This window comes from Rhodnius prolixus, unplaced genomic scaffold (assembly GCF_049639745.1).
Source record: "Rhodnius prolixus isolate KJV_2025 unplaced genomic scaffold, Rpr scaffold_11, whole genome shotgun sequence".
Taxonomy (NCBI): Eukaryota; Metazoa; Arthropoda; class Insecta; order Hemiptera; family Reduviidae; genus Rhodnius; species Rhodnius prolixus.
This window is the reverse complement of record NW_027411625.1, coordinates 12,868,255-12,884,728: the sequence shown is the minus strand read 5'-3', so window position 1 is coordinate 12,884,728 and position 16,474 is coordinate 12,868,255. Positions and strand designations below refer to the sequence as shown.

At 33.7% G+C, this 16,474-nt stretch overlaps 1 protein-coding gene across 1 annotated transcript; it reads left to right on the top strand.

The window, feature by feature from the left end:
* The first annotated feature begins 861 nt into the window (after nucleotides 1-861).
* On the top strand, nucleotides 862-13,710 carry LOC141459153 (unc-112-related protein-like). The gene is made up of 10 exons (XM_074137841.1): nucleotides 862-1,309; nucleotides 3,197-3,430; nucleotides 4,467-4,738; nucleotides 4,835-5,031; nucleotides 7,606-7,816; nucleotides 8,552-8,745; nucleotides 9,375-9,612; nucleotides 10,766-10,978; nucleotides 11,053-11,289; nucleotides 12,313-13,710. Exons 1-10 carry the CDS (start codon nucleotides 1,168-1,170, stop codon nucleotides 12,511-12,513), a joined length of 2,139 nt encoding a protein of 712 aa, XP_073993942.1. The 5' UTR covers nucleotides 862-1,167; the 3' UTR covers nucleotides 12,514-13,710.
* Nucleotides 13,711-16,474: the final 2,764 nt, after the last annotated feature.

Below are 16,474 nucleotides of genomic sequence, written 5' to 3'. Positions count from 1 at the left end.
CTCGAGGCGCTAATACTGTCTCTCAAAAGCTCTAGAATAATGACAAAAAAAAGAAATTAAACAACAAAATTAACAACTGACGTGAAAATAACTTAATTTTTAATGTCGGAAGAAGTAAAAAGTGTTGTTAGCTATTGCAATTTTCGTTTAAATCGGACTTGCGTATGCACTCAACAAGCCCACATTTTGCACTGAACATACTCTACAAGTAAAAAGAATTACAGTACCATGAACTAGTAAATTTACGAGCAAGACGAGTTTATACAATGTCTGCTGGGAATTTGGAATTGTTAACGTAGCTTCACAGAATAGGCGGCGACACATTGAAAAGAACCAGGACCGTAGATTGTAGCGCCAATTAGTAGAAAAGTTTTACATTTGGGGAAAGAAATCGTGGTAATTTTATTTCTTATAGGATCTGTAAAATTTTTAGCTGCCTCTCTATAGCTTGGAAGCTGATGAAGTCTGGGCTTGGTAGTCTTATATCACCTACTTCCCGTGGGGAATCCACAACGATTGCGGTTAAGCGGTAGGTTCTCCTCTTGATGCGTTTTACGATAGGTAGAGATGATCGTTTCTACTTAGGAGTCCGTATGGGGCTATTGCAATCTATTGTTATTTCAAATAGTATGCCCTATCAAATTGCCGCATCTTTTATATCCCATTAAAATTTAAAGCCATTTTCTTTTTAATAAAAAAATTCCTAGTTAAAGTAATCAAAGCTTACTCCAATATCGTCAAGTGAGTGGTTTACTTAAATGTGGTTCCTCCTTAAATTTCTTTTGTCAGTTAATCTGTGGCAACACTGTAACGCCTTTTTAAAAAAGAATTTCTTGCCCTCATTACCATTTATGGCAAAACTGTATGGTTGGAGTAGGGTTTGTTTTTGTTTTAACCAAGTTCTGTTTTGTTTTTGTTTTTATGTTTTCAATTAAAGCTTTATTCGAATTAATCATTAAATTAATAAAAAATTTAGTGGAAAATACAATGTTCAATTTTAATGAAAATCTAAATTAAGGAGAGAGAAAAAAAAACATTCACTGTTATATATACGAGTCTATAAGGTGTGGGCTGTGTGTGTTGCTTCAGGATACTTAAAGTTACAGCATAAGAGGTTATTTCAGGCGTAATTCTGTCATTTTTTGTTAGTTCGGAAAATCACTTAAAATGTCTGGTAAAGGTGCAGTAATGGCAGATGGTTCATGGAATTTACTCATATTTGTGACAGATTTACAAGTGGAAAGAACATTACGTGTCAAAGGAGATTTTCACATCGGTGGGGTTATGTTGACATTAGTTGAAGATTTAGGTAAGTTTCTTTATGTTTGATTAACATCATTTCCAATTATAAAACAGTGAGAAATGACCTATTCATTAGAAAACAAAGTGTTTCCCTACCTGTGCAGGTCCCTTCGTGTGTTGTGGTGTCCTGTACAGGTGTTAGATGTGACAGGGTGGTGACATTGACCATCTAGCAAATCTAATAAAGTGACTTGGAGTGTTAAATTGTACAGCGTAGAGCAAGATTTGGTAAACATTATTCATCATTCGTTTTTCCGTATCTATAGCTTCCCTGTGCCGGTGTAGCTCCCTCATACATGAACAACGGCCAAAGGACATAAATCCAAAATCTAGTCCTAAACGTGAGCACCTTAACCTTATCGGGCTTGTGTTAGTTTTTATGGAGTGACCAAGTGAGGTGAGACCTACCATAAGAACATTAATTAATCACTTATGTTACTGACCTTAATTATGCGAAGCAGCTTGCATTATATTATTGCAAATAAACAGTCAACATAAAGTTGCAACTATATATGTTCTGTATGTCTTCTTTTCTTATCTTCCCTGAAGAGATAAAGGCTACTACGACATGCTTGATTTTGTAAAAGTTATTCAAAAGGATAATGCAAAATGCGTTGTTAAACCAGAGATATATGACAAAATAAGGACACTAGAGTTTCATATATATCTGTAATTAGTAATTCGTTCCGACCTGCAGTGGCGGCAAAAAGGTATTTGCACCCCAAAATTTTCTTTAAATTTTTGAATTCAAGTGATTAAAAATTCACCTCATTGGTGGACGTTAAAATTATGTTTGAGTAGAGACTAGTAAAGTATCATTTGTAAAGTTTCAGTCTGTAAGGTGACTGTATAAAAAATTTCACAAGAATGCATACGGTGATTTGAATATATATTGTTTTCAATTGGGACACATTTTTAAACAGGATGCAACATCTCGAAAAGCTATTTCAGCTGAGAACCGGTTGGCGCTAAACTCCTCCTACGCATCTTGTTTGCTAATTTTATTTCAAGTTCAGGAAGTTTAGGGCATCACATATGTTGATGTTGTTCTAGATTTCAATTAACTCCATTACTTATTATTCCTCTACTCTATACAATGTTTCAGAGTTTCAGTCTACAAATTAGAATAAACAAGCAATAATTAATAATAAAAATATGCCCTTCGATGTAATTATTATAGTGGGGCTCCTGTTTCCTACAGCCGAATGGCTTACTGCAGTATCGCGTAGACAGTTAAAAAAACCCTTTCCTACGAATGTTCAAAATCAGTTTTTTAAGTATTTTGTGGTATATGTTGAAGTTTTTCAACTATTTCAACTAATGTATTTACTAGTGTATAAGTATAGTTATTCTTAATCTTCATCAAGATTAGTTTGTTACCTGTTTAGGTTATATTGGTAGTGTCTTTTATGTAAAAGAGTTTCTAAGACTAAATGAGAGAAATTACTAGGAAATTTTGCCTTTATTGGGAGTAAAATTAGTAAACATGGTTTTATTTGGAAATTTATTACGTTTTCCGGGTCTATGACGAATTGATCTTTGGCCAGTAGGATCTTGATTAATGATCAAAACAAAATGATCAATCAATGAAAACATTCATGTTTTACAATAAACTTCAGATTTATAGTGAAATATGCATAAGGAAAATCACTTCAGTGCTTGTGCAATTTACATTGAATATGTACTCTTCAGGACGAAACGTTAAATTTAAAAATGAATAAGTGTTAAACCTCAGTGGTCGACGTTCCGTAGAAAAGAAGAAGAAAAAAAAATTATTAAGTGTTGTTTGTCGCATAGCAACCTGTGAAGATCTCATTGTGTTGAGATGTCCAATGCAGATGTGTGACAGGGTAGCATGCAATGTTCCACTACTTTTACCTTGTTGTCTATTCAGGTATTTCGATGGACTGGTCGGACCATGGATTGTGGTGGCCAGAAAAGAACGCCTGGCTGACTAGAACGCGATCAACACTGGACCAATACGGAGTACATGCAGATGCAGTTTTGCATTTTACGCCGATGCATAAAACACTAAGAGTGCAATTGCCTGATCTTCGCTTCTTGGACTGTACTTTAGATTTCTCTATTAAAACCTTCAACGCTGTTGTACAATTGTGCAGAGATTTAGGTGAGTAAAATTAACCTTCAAGGGATCATATATGTATTTATTTATTTTGCCCCTAACTGCTACGGACATTATTTGTGACTAGTAATAACCAAAATGCACTAACTAGTAAAGTTACTAAAGTTGTCGAAGATAATTTTAGTTTAAATGAATTTAAAGATATTTTACATTTGGAAGGCAGATATGAAGTATGAATTTAGATCTATTTTGTAAACATTCCTGAGCGTACAATTTAATTTTAAATGTACGATAATTAAGTAAGGATATTACTTTATACTATTTGTTTTCTGATACTTGGTGTGGGTGAGTATTTTGGTTACACTTCTGTTTCACCTGTTCTGTTTATTTATTTATTGGGTTATTGGTTTGGTTTTAACATTTACCATCTATTGTTTATGGTGGCTGGAATAAACAAACATATTGATATTCACAGTTAATGTTGGCTTCTAATGCCTCAATTTAACAATATATTGATGGAAAAAAACCAGCTCTATCTCTTCCAATGTCCGTTTTCTTTTTAAAGAAATAGTTTCTCTCCAGCCTCCCAATTCTTTCTTCTTCGTGGGCCTGTTCTGTTTCTTACTGTTAGCAATACGTTCTGTTGTTCTTATTTAATTTTGTTAGTGTATATTATTATTTAAAAATTGATTATTTTCTTACATTGCTCTTGTTTTGCCATTTTATTTTGATCGTTAGAGCATCAACTAAGGATCTCTTAAAAGAGATGTAACAGTAATAATAAGAGAAGCCAAAAAGGGATTTTTAAGTTCAAATCTGTCATTCTAGTAATGTAGCTGCTTTCATTGCATTTGATTCTGTAAAAGTGTAATATAGGGAATTAGGTATAGGTTATTATTTCAGATTATTAATGACGGGAAGTCACTTCTATAATTATAGGGTGTCTATAATACGTACAATCCTCCTCAAGAACTAATTATAAACTTTTATGTTTAAAGGAAGCGTAATGTGTACTAAGACTTTTTCTTATTTTTAAGATTATACAAGTGCGATTTGGTATACAATAACAAATTCTTTACAGGTATCAGACACCCTGAAGAACTGTCATTCTGTAAACCCTTAGATGCGAATCATTTAAAGCACAACCACACTTACGTGAGTAACAAGAAAAATAAAGACGTAAACGGTAAGTCTATTACCGGCAGTGGAATAGCACCTGACACAAATACTTTTGTGTCGGGTGTCAGTCCCTCAGGTTCCACTGGATCGCTGGACATGAATGCACCACTGATGTGCGGACCGCCGATTGCTAAAACACCAAAGGCTTCTCCAATAAGTAAACCAGCTATAACTGTAAGTAATACTAACGCTTCAAAGAATCTTAGTTAAATACGGTAGAACTTCAATTGAAAGTCTTCATTTGATTTCTTTTTAACAATTTTTTTTTAGCCTGAAACTACTTGGAAACGTCAGAATCAAAATAATTTGAATACAAGTACTAATTATTCACCAAATGGCAATTTAAGTCCAAATTCTTATAATTATGGTGGAGAATTACCTTTGTCGCAAAGCCCATTGACAAACAAGGCGAGGAATAACCTAATTAGGCCAAAATCTTTGGTAGAACGTGCAAGAATGAATGTTGCGTAAGTTATGCTTTTTATATTATCCAGGTATATTAACAAGAATTCCTTCTGGCTTCAAAACAGTATTTTTAGAAAGATAGTCTTACTTGGTTGTGTAATGAATGTCTTGATTAAAACTGTCCGGTAGGACAGTTGTTTTTTTGGGTTGATCGTCAAAAACTGCACGAAAAAGCGAAACGTTGAAAAACACTTTACTTGGACAATTTTTTTTTCTTTTCCTACAAAAGTTGAAATTCCCAAATTTTCTTTATAATATAGAGCCAATGCTCCTTTATAACTGTATTTTTTTTCAACAACTCAGATTTAATAGATTTAGAGAAAAAAGTTGCTGAAAATGTGCAAAAACGACTTCTTGTTCTTGTTGTTCCTTTTTTGTAAACAACGTAGCGCCTAAATGCGCGAACTAATTTTCATGAATGAGGTGTCATTCGAATCGGAATTTTATGTAGATGTTAAATTTTAGCCCATTTTTGATATAATTTGGTAGGATGAAAGGATTAGGGCTCCCCTACGTAATATTAAGTGTCGTTCTACTTTTACAAAAATTAGTAGGAACTATTGAAATCGTTTCAAATTATCGACGCGTGAACCGATTTTCATGAATGAAGTGTCATTCGAATCAACATTTTGTATAAATTTGCATTTTAGAAATCTCGATGCTGTGCTTTAGAAGAAAGGGAGTTTGCCCCACGCAAGTAAGGTTCTCATTAAAACTACTAATATTTTTATAACGCTTAGCGCAATTTTGATAAAATTTAACAAGAAGAGGTGGTTAAAGCTTCCGTGACTCTAAATTGCCATCTTCCTCTTACACCTATTAAGAGGAAGTACCGCAATCGTTCAAATTATCGACGCGTGAACCGATTTATGTCAGTGAATTGTCATTCGATTCGAGCTTTACTGCGAGACATTAAACTGCCATTCTCCTCTTACACCTACTAAAGAGAAATTTTGCGACCGTTCTAAGTTTAAGTTCTCTATGCTCTTTTAGTGAGAAGTCATAAAATCGTAGTTTAATTTTGCTGTTTCCGTACAAATTACCTTTTAACTCAAATAATTTATATCAAAACTTTTTCCCAAGAAAATTATTTTTATGGATTTTTTTGGGGGCCGCAACTCTAAGCATTCTTTTAAAAGAACTCTCCAGTGGTAGTTACGGTACCGACATAACATCATAATCCATCAATCATCCGGTTATAATAAAAGAATTGTTACTCAAAATGTTATGAAAATCTGTAAAAGTTTGCAGAATAGACAAAAAAAATATCTATCCAAAAGGCACAAAAATCTCCTTAACAAAACTTACAGTTTAAAAGTTAAGTATAAGGGTTGATTAAACGCCAAAAGTACACAAATCAGCAATTAGCTTCATTTAATTAAAACTACATTGATATTATTTAAGTAATTTTAAAATTATTACTGCATTAAATTTTAATTATTTTTTTTAGAATTTATTTGATGTCACAGACCCTTACGCTGCCCATTTTCATCTACAAAATATTTGTTATAGTAACATACCATTTAACTCACATTGATTGTAATATCTATTAATCTATAATAAAGTATTAATCACAGATTAAAAAGAAAAACGTTATTAAAAATAAAAGTAATTATGAGCCTAATGATTCCAAAAACTTTTTTAAAAAAATGCTTACACCAAAATACATCAATGATTTTGTTTATTAATTTTTTAAATAAAAATAGTCGGTTTAAGTTCATTCTTCGATTAAAGTGATTGTTGCACACTTTATCTAGCAGTAAAGGGTAAAAATAATAGGTAATAATTAATCTGGTTTAACATTAAATTATATTGTTTTAGTCAATTACATTCCTAATCAAGGTGTTCCTCCCACAATGTTATATGTATCATATATGTATATAATACAAAAAGGAAAAAAGATTCAAGGAAGGAAGAAGATTCAAATTCGATAAGGCTCAAATTCAGTAAAATACAAAACAATACGTGGAGACATAAAGGTTTGAAATTTGGATTGAAATGAAATTCAAAATTTTAACTTTTATATCTCATTGTAGAATCAATAGAATAAAGCTATTTATATCAGTTATAGAGAAAACTATTCTCTACATTTTGATAGAAAGTTCATTGAAATCTGAACAACAGGAAGTGAAATATAAAGGATAGAAGTGAAATCCTCCAAAATTTCAACTGCTATAACTAAATAGCTATATTCCACAAAACGACGCTATTTATGTCAGTTATAGAGAAAACTATTCTCTACATTTTGGCAGAAAGTTCATTGAAATCTGAACAACAGGACGTGAGATATAAGGGATTGAAGTTTCGATAGATGTTAAATCCTCCAAACTTTCAACTTATATATGTGTCAATAAATATAATCAATAGAACGAAGATATTTATGTCAGTTATAGAGAAAACTTTTCTCTACATTTTGGTAAAGAATTCATTTTTGTTAAGAAGATGGTTGCTTCCATTATATGGATCCATTGGAACTTTAGATAGCGTAGGGCTTCGTCTTTTCTAACTGCACATTATTTAGAGAATTTGAGCCTTCAAGTTTTGCCTTGTAATTTTAAGTTTTACGTTGATTCCAGCTGGTTGGATTCATCATTGTCAATCATGGAACAAGGGATACGAGAATTTGATACGTTGCGTTTGAGATTTAAATTTTATTCTTTCTACGATTTAAATCCCAAAATTGATTCGGTAAGAATCAATCAGATTTATGAGCAAGCAAAATGGCAATTGCTAAATGATGAATTAGATTGTACAGAAGAAGAGGCACTGATGTTTGCAGCTTTACAGGTAATGAGGTTTTTACTTTTTCGCTCATTCATTTTTCTCCTTTTGTCTTACTCATTCCAAACCTAAAAGTGTGGTATATTTCTCTTTTTTACATGCCTAAGTTTGTCCAAAGCTGAACAAGTGTAACCTATCATTAGCTTAATTAATAAATTAATTATACTAAAATCATACGTTTAACTGTAGAGTAAAGAATTAGTTCGTTGTAGTTTTGATTCAGTTAGTAATTGCTATGAAGGGATTGTGTGATAGAAAATTGTTCTCTTTAATAAAAAGTTGTTTAATTCTTTTAAAACAAATTGACAAAAAGGATGGATAGGTCATTAGATAGACGTATAACAAGCAAAATTATGAGGAATTTCTGTCAGAATGAATGCTGGTGTAGAAAGGAAGATAGGCCAATTGGCATCCGTTTAAAAATGGTCAAAATTAAGGCAGTATCAGTTTAGTGAGCTGATAGAAAGGAGTGCGTGTCTGTGTGATTTCTTGTCTAGAAAGTAATCGAACTATATTCTGCTGTTAAAACCTTCAGAAGTATTTCATCTTGAAGAAAAAATTATTTTCAATTGAATTTTTGTTATTGAATTAATAAATTGTAATTTTTTTCTTGTATTTCTTATGTTGTTCTTTTCAACTTTCTTTTGGGGCAACAAAGTATATATATATAATACACTATATACTCGTAAATAGTGTTTGTTCCGACCTACCGATTTATTTTATATGTTATTGTACACCTAGGTACAGGTACAAATCCAAGCAAATATACCTCAGCCGAGCTTGGATAACAGTGGAGTGGGTAATTTAGGCACAGATGATGATATTGATGCAGCTCTGTCCGAACTGCAAGTCACGTTGGAAGGATCGCACGTAAATTCTTCACCGAATGACATTACCGCTGTGCCAGAACTCTATGATTACCTCAGATTTTTTAAGTAAGTGTGATTTTCTTTATAGTGCCATGCTTTCGAAAAAAGATTATTGTTTAACCTGGAAGGTAGCTGGTTTCTTACTTGAATTGACGAGGTTACAAAAATTCAGGATGTGAGGTGTTATAAACTTTTAGTTTTTGTTTTTCTAATTGACTATCTTTAGAGTCAAGTGTATTTTGTACATTTAAAATCTAAGTCGTGTTTAGGCAGGCGATATATTTAGTGTTAGTATTTTGGAATGTATGATCGATCAATAAATTTTTGTTTCCTGTCATATAGAAACTTAAAAAATAATATTATTTTTTATTTGTTTGCTTTATATTTTCGAAAGTGTGGTTTGTTCCACTTTCCTGGATAATATCTCTGATCTATCCGTCTTAGCACCCAGGTTTATTGTATCTTTGACCGTTTTCGGACTTTAAACCAACATCAGAAGTTATTCAGAAGTCATCTGTTTGGTCTAGAGAATTTGAGTTCAATCATGTTGTAAGTCTCACACTACACTTGCTGACTATATTTTATTGATCTGTATCGCCGTCAGCAGTATCTAATATGTACCGCCAACAGTATCTAATACTTCTATTTTAACAATTATCTGTTTTTTTTTTTGTTTTTTTTTTTTTCAATTTTAGACCTAAACGGTTTACCTTCAAGGCTTACAAACGGTACTGGTTTACATGTCGAGAACTCACCCTACGCCTGTACAAGAGTCAAGAAGACGCTAGTCGCAATGTGACGCCATTGCACGAGATCTCGCTGCGTGGCTGTGAAGTCACACCTGACGTATGCTTAACCCAGCATAAATACGGCATTAAGTTGGAAGTACCTTCCTCAGACGGCATGTCTGAAATGTATATACGATGTGACAAGGTAAGTTAGAGAGATCACTTCGTAATGCACTACGAATATTTATTTTGATATTGGAAATAAACGCCATTGTGACTGACGGTTATAAGCGTCCTTTCAGCTAGCTGCTGAACCCTTTGATTGTACCATTCGTTGCCTTTTGTCGTCAGCTCAGAAGAAAACGCGATACATTAGACAAATTGGCCCACCAAATAGAAATGCTGTTATAACGGTGATCCTCCAAACATTCATTATGTATTATGTTAAAAAATTCAATTCCTTTGTCAATCAATGTATTTTTAGTTGCTCTCGTTGTATATGTTGCAATCATACAGTGCGATTTTGATTATTCGCCGGAAATGCGCGTTATGGGGTTTTCTGAACACCAAAAGTGAGTGTAATGTTTTATCCACAATTGAATAATTGAAAAGTACAGAAAATTCAAATTTGATGTTTCATTTAGTTACAGCTGGGTGAACCATCAAGGGTTTGGCCAAACTCAATAAGTCGGAAATGGTCACTTTATTGTGGTTTGTTGCACACGCCCAGTGGCGCCGTAATTTCGATTCGACGTACACTAATTCAGTTCACTAATTTTTTCAATGTCCTTCAAATTGGCTTAAGCTGCTTACTATAAAATAGTGTACTCGCTACATACATGTAAATCTGTCACGTTTATGTAAAATATTTTTCCGTATTTTTTTTCTTTTTTGAGAGGAAGAGATGATTTGAAGCCCCACCTCTGAGTACATTTCAGCGTAATGTACGGTTCTAACTCTCATAAAAGTTTAGTAAAAATCAATTTCTTGGCCTAAATTCCAATTAGAAGAAAATCAGTTAACCGAAAGTGCTGGACTTATGGAACTTTGTTTTCCTCACTTTTTGGCTATTTTTTCAAAAGCAATTCTATCAACTCTTTTTCAAGTTCTTAGAGTATTCTTTAATGCATGTATGCCTATTACTTTTGTTTTAGACATTTAACTGGGAAATTGGGAAGTTGGTGTGTCCCACTACTCTCCCTCATAAGTAATTTTAATTACATAATTACAATAAATCTCTATAATTCTGAAGCCTACTAACGATTTGTGAAAAATTAAAAATTTCTAAAAAAATAGAACTTTGAGTATTACTGTCAGGGAAAATCGAGTGAGCATTCACGCTAGAATTTGTTTCTCAGGAAGAGCAGTACGCAAGATGGATGGCTGCCTGCAAATTAGCCTCAAAAGGTCGGTCATTGGCCGATAGTTCATACGATGCAGAAGTGGCTTCAATAACTGCAGTCTTGCAGATGCAACGCCCTGCTCCTACTCCAGCTATATCTCCTTCTGAATTGGACATCATTCCTGAAGACTATATGCCTTTACGTTTTGTGAAACGACTGAAAGGAAAGGTGAGTGACGTTCACAGTGTTTTTGTCTCAGTGATGACTGTTATCTGTGGTTCTGCATTTTTGTCTGATTGCAGCTGGTACATCGGATTTTGGAGGCGCATGCTAACGTCAAAGATCTGGGCCTAGTAGAAGCCAAGATGAATTACATTAAAGCGTGGCAATCACTGCCAGATTTTGGTATCAGCCTTTTCATCGTCAAGTTTACGGATCAGAAAAAGGACGAGCTGTTAGGCGTGGCCTATAACCGGCTTATGCGCATGGACTTAACTACTGGTGATCATCTTAAGACTTGGCGGTATTCCACCATAAAGGTAATTCAATTTTATTTACCGTTTAACCTAACTTTATATACCTAGTTTATAGCTTCGTATACCTGTCGTTTATGTCGTAGCCAGCTGTAGAAGCTTGCATAGAATTACGTCTTTTTCACTTACCTAACATTAGCGACAAACTGTAAAATTTCCTTTTAAAAAAACTATCACAATTTATCAAATAATTAGCTGCTTCTTTCTGGTGTGTTTTTATTAACATTCATACGATTAAGGCGATTGCTTTCAAAATTCAGCGTATTACTGTTTCTTTCGTAAATCCATTTCCCAAAAGTTTCGATGGGTTTTCCCCAAGTTACCCTCAAACAAATATGAACCCTGCAACGATCTTCTGCCCAAGGGTTTGAGCTCTTTTCATTCTCTAGCTTTTTGGTTCCGTTATAGAAAAACACTATTCGTGAAGCATACAGATCGTGCTCGCTAAATTCTCCTCGATACCTTTCGAAGAGAGAGTTAACTAAGGTTCGTTGCACACGTGCTGGAATAAGTGGCGCCGTAATTTCGATTTGACGTACACTAGTTCAGATAGGATAGTTCTGACATCCCTCCAGCGACGTTGTGGTGATATTCGTCATTTTAAACCGTTTGAGCAAGCAATCCTCTCCAGTCTCTCAATATGTTGTTCTCTATTGCGCAGTGCACACATCCAATACAATCAAATCTAGCTTTTCCTTCAAAAAATACAACCCTAAACAATTAATAACTATATACTCTTTTTAAGGTACATAATATCTATTTCTACCTTTTTACTTTCTACAAATAAAATAAATTCTGTGCCTCTAAAATTAAATTTACAATTTACACATCATCTCTTGTTATCTTCCTTCGCATTGAACATTTTTGTTGAAGCATAATTATGTTGGAGAAAAAAGCCTCTCTTCCATCTTATTTTTATGTAGGCCTTTTTTGATGAATGTGTTCGAGAATCTCGTTTAATCAATTTATCGTCTGATTGCCTATCCTCTAAATGCGATGTACAAATTCTTTCTTTTCACTTTGTTGCAGGCGTGGAATATAAACTGGAACGCCAAGCTGATGATGATCCAGTTCGAGGAGGGTAACGTGATGTTCGGGTGTCTGTCTGCCGACTGCAAAGTAGTGCACGAGTTTATCGGTGGCTACATCTTCTTGTCCACTCGCTCTAAGGAATCCAACCAGATGCTGAACGAGGAGCTTTTCCACAAGTTGACCGGGGGCTGGGCTTAACATTCCCCTTGGGAATTTTTCGAGTGGAATAACTAAAGTGCAATTAAAAAAAAATAATCATAATAAAAGTCTATTTTGATGCATACTTAACAATTCTATTTTTCTAGTTAAAACTTTTATTAATATATCTTTATTGGCAAAGTTAAAATTTCTCGACCTTAACAAACGTGCAGGGTGAGTTGAAACTAGTCTAGCATGACTGGCAGATAACACTTATCGTCCGACTGTCAGTTGCCGAGCATGCTCCCCAAGACTAGTTCTCCCATAGACCCTAGCAATTTTTTTACTTCCTCACCTGAGTACCAATTTCTCACTTACTGAGTAACTTTCTAACCAAAGCACCCTTATATGCCAGTCCACGCATGCGCGCTAAGTAGTCCCCTCCATAGAGTTCGCCTGATACCAAACATTGGCGTAGGAATTTAATTAGTGTACCTTCAAGAAATCTTTATTCAATAAATAGGGCAAAAACTCATTAGAGCATTGATGTAAAATCTCTTCCGATGACTTTTTTAAAAGCAAATTTTTTTTCGAAACCATATTTTGGCCCAAAATATTGACAAGGTTTGAAACTATATTATGCTCTTGAATGATATTTCTAGGTTTCAAACTATCTTATGCCCTAAAAACCCACTTTAATAGTTAAACTTTTGGGATAGTTTGGAAAATAGCACCCATCGAAAAAAGCCTCTAAGGTAGTCTCAGTTTATTCTAACAAATTTCGAAATGCATTGAATCAGGACTTTACCTATGCCAGTTTTTAGAAACAGTTGGTTTCGAAACTAACTTGTCCTCGATTGGATGTTCTGTGTGTGTGGAAACAGAGCTGGTCTCTAACTCAACCTAGCTAGTGTTTTATTAACTTGTACCAGAATATGTTAAACTTGTTAGATTATTGTTAATAATGGCGGCGTAATGCTATCATGTTAAAAGTTATTGTAATAAGAATTATCATTGAACTTCCTGTATGATTAAATCGCAAATGTCACCTATCGTAAAATTTTGTTATTGCCTCATATTTTATTTTAAAATCCTCCTTGTTATTATTTAGGGTTAAGTTATTTATTGTAACCTAGTTAACAATATAATGTAAATAATTTATTGTAACTGTATTATTGTAAAATAACGTAATTATATTTGAAGGTACTTAAGACTAATTTAAATAATACATACAAAAATAAATTTGGTGTGACATTATTGTCCAGTTTTTGAACCATGTCAGTGGTGACACCTTTGGTGCACGCAAGCTTGCCCGCCAGCTCATTGCTTTTCCTTCCAGTCTAGACCTTAACTCACTCCAGATTTATCTTGCCAGTAAGAAATGCCTCCAATGCTGTGATTGCACTCAACCATAGGAATAAACTCTCACTAATGTTAGTGTATGTTGCCATCGAATTAATTATCATGCAATGTAATAAAGGAGTACTTCGGAGGAGAAGTTAACTTCACACTTCCCTCAGAACCCGCAGTAATGAATAACCGATAGCGAATTTGATATCTGCGATTTTTCGTTTTTGAGTTTTGCTCATCTGCCTCAGTAGTAAAAAGATTAACCCGAACCCCTCTTAAGGCAAACTTCTTATTCAAATGAAAGGTCAGAGTAGCATAAAACTAAGTATTCTTCCGACACAAATTCACTTTAATTACAAATCTTACAAAAATTAATCCATGAATTAATTAAAGAAGTTTACAAAATGATTATAAATAAATGTTCAGTTCTATAATTATAAACAGCAGGTCAAATCATATACTTAAGGTAACTAAAACTCTTGGATCGTATTTATACATAATCTATATTGAAAACTTACAAAAATTAGAAGTAAAAATAACTGTCAGAAAAAGGGTTCCTAAAAAAGCGGATCAGATCATTTCTAATGACTCTTCGGACCAATCTGAAACTGCTTGTTCTGCGGCCAACATATGTGCGTAGAAAGACGTTCAAAACACGAATTTTTATGTACCTTGGTGAAACCGCGTTTCTTCGAATTTAAGATACTTCATGTGAAATAAAATTTGAAATGCGTCTTAAATTTTCCCTAAAATATTATTAATAATGGGGTGAGAAAAAAAAAGTGATAAAAGTTTTATTGAGCTCTGGTCGTTGTTCATTACATAAAACAATTTTACCTTTGATACGAAGTTTTCTAAACATAATTCAAATTCTTCTTGCTTAACTTGTTTTATCTTTTGTTTTTTAAATGTGACAAAATGCTAAATTTTAGTGATTTTATGAAATTTTTCAAGTTTGGAAAGGACCTGCAGATGTGCAAACGCTTAAAAAAATTAGTTGGATACAAACAAGTTTGAACGAAAGCTAGTTTCAGGTAGACCTTTTAAGGTAGATATGGATACCTTGACCAAGTTATGGAGTCAGTAGTAAACAACTGTACTCAATTATATTCTGAGCTAGACAACCCGAATCTTCTGTAAACTGGCATTATGTTGCAAAATATTTTGCAACTATTTCCAAGAACAGCACCAACGAGTCCCTAGAAGGGCTCTCGCCGCGGCCCTCTCACTAATCATGACATAATTTTGACTTGTAATAAATCGTATAATTAACAACACTACAGTCAAGAAAGTATATTCATTAATATTATTGACGCCATCTTGGGCAATGAAGGCTGAGTAATAGGCACAACACTGGCAAAAAAAGAATTTTTCTTCAAGAGTTACTTTAGCACAAGTTCGAGAACTTGCCGAACCTGCTTGAAAATTTACTAGGTGAACTGTTACGGTGATGAAAAGTGGATCTCGTGGCGGAATCAAGTATGTAGTGGCTGGCCCTTGGGTTAACTCGGCCGATCAGCTTAGTCCAATACAAATGTGGTCAATTTAAAAATTTATGAAACTACGAGAGAATTATCCTTTATGAGTTTATTTTTAATAACAAAACCAATACTTTCTTTCTTAATTGTTTACCGCTGTAACGGATGTTTTGGCTAAGAAATGCGCAGCTTCAGTGAACCGAAATGAAAAACACAAGTAAATAAAAATGATTAGATTTTAAGTGACTAAATAAATGGCTAATTTAATGTAACTACAATCCAGGAACCTTGTCTTATCTTTAAGACAGCTTCTTTTTAAACTGCGACATCTAAAAGTATCTTTCCCATTTTGCCAATTTTATTGTACTACCTGACTTTTTTTAACGATACATTTTTCTTGGTTATATTTATTCTTAATAACCGTTTGTAAAATCATCGCACTACTTAAACTAACCATTTTGGGTGAATATAAAAATATATCTATGTTTTCAGTTCCTAGGGTAAAAAAGAAATCTGTGAAGTTTTAGTTTTCACCAATTTATCTTACTGCAGAAAATGCAGACTATCATTTTCTAAAACTCATCTGTATGCCAACAAGGCCATGCTCTTCCCAGTTTGTCAGCGTTTTTTGCAGGCAAACAACTCCATACAACTTGGTATTCACCTGCTCCGTTGTTGTATTTTTTTTGTCATGTAAAAAAATGGTTCGGGTAGCGGGCTTTAAAAGCTGGGTTAGGAAGTGGCTTAAAGTTCAAATCTTTCATTCATGAGAATGCTTTATTTTCATTTTTAGCCCCAAAACCGGTTGAATAAAATACAGTTCGGATGTAATCGCACGACCTTCAGGCAAATACCCAAAACGAATTATGTCTTCACGACAGCATTTCTTTTTAAAATCTAATTCTTTCTTGGGGTAGTGCTAAAGAATCCAAGAAAGTAAGTCACAGAATTAAAGAACAGCACCACTTTAGCACAATTTCTGCGTATTTCATTATTATATTATTAGGGATTAAATATTTATTTAAGTTAAATTCCATATATGAAGAAAACCGATTGAGCAGAAGTGACGCTTAATTGTATTGTGCTTTCTGGCGATTTGTCCGTGTTCAACGTTCAATAAATTTTCATTTAATTGAATTGTGGTAAGAGAAAGTTGTGTGAGTGTTCGGATGTTTCGCTAATGGCAAAAATTT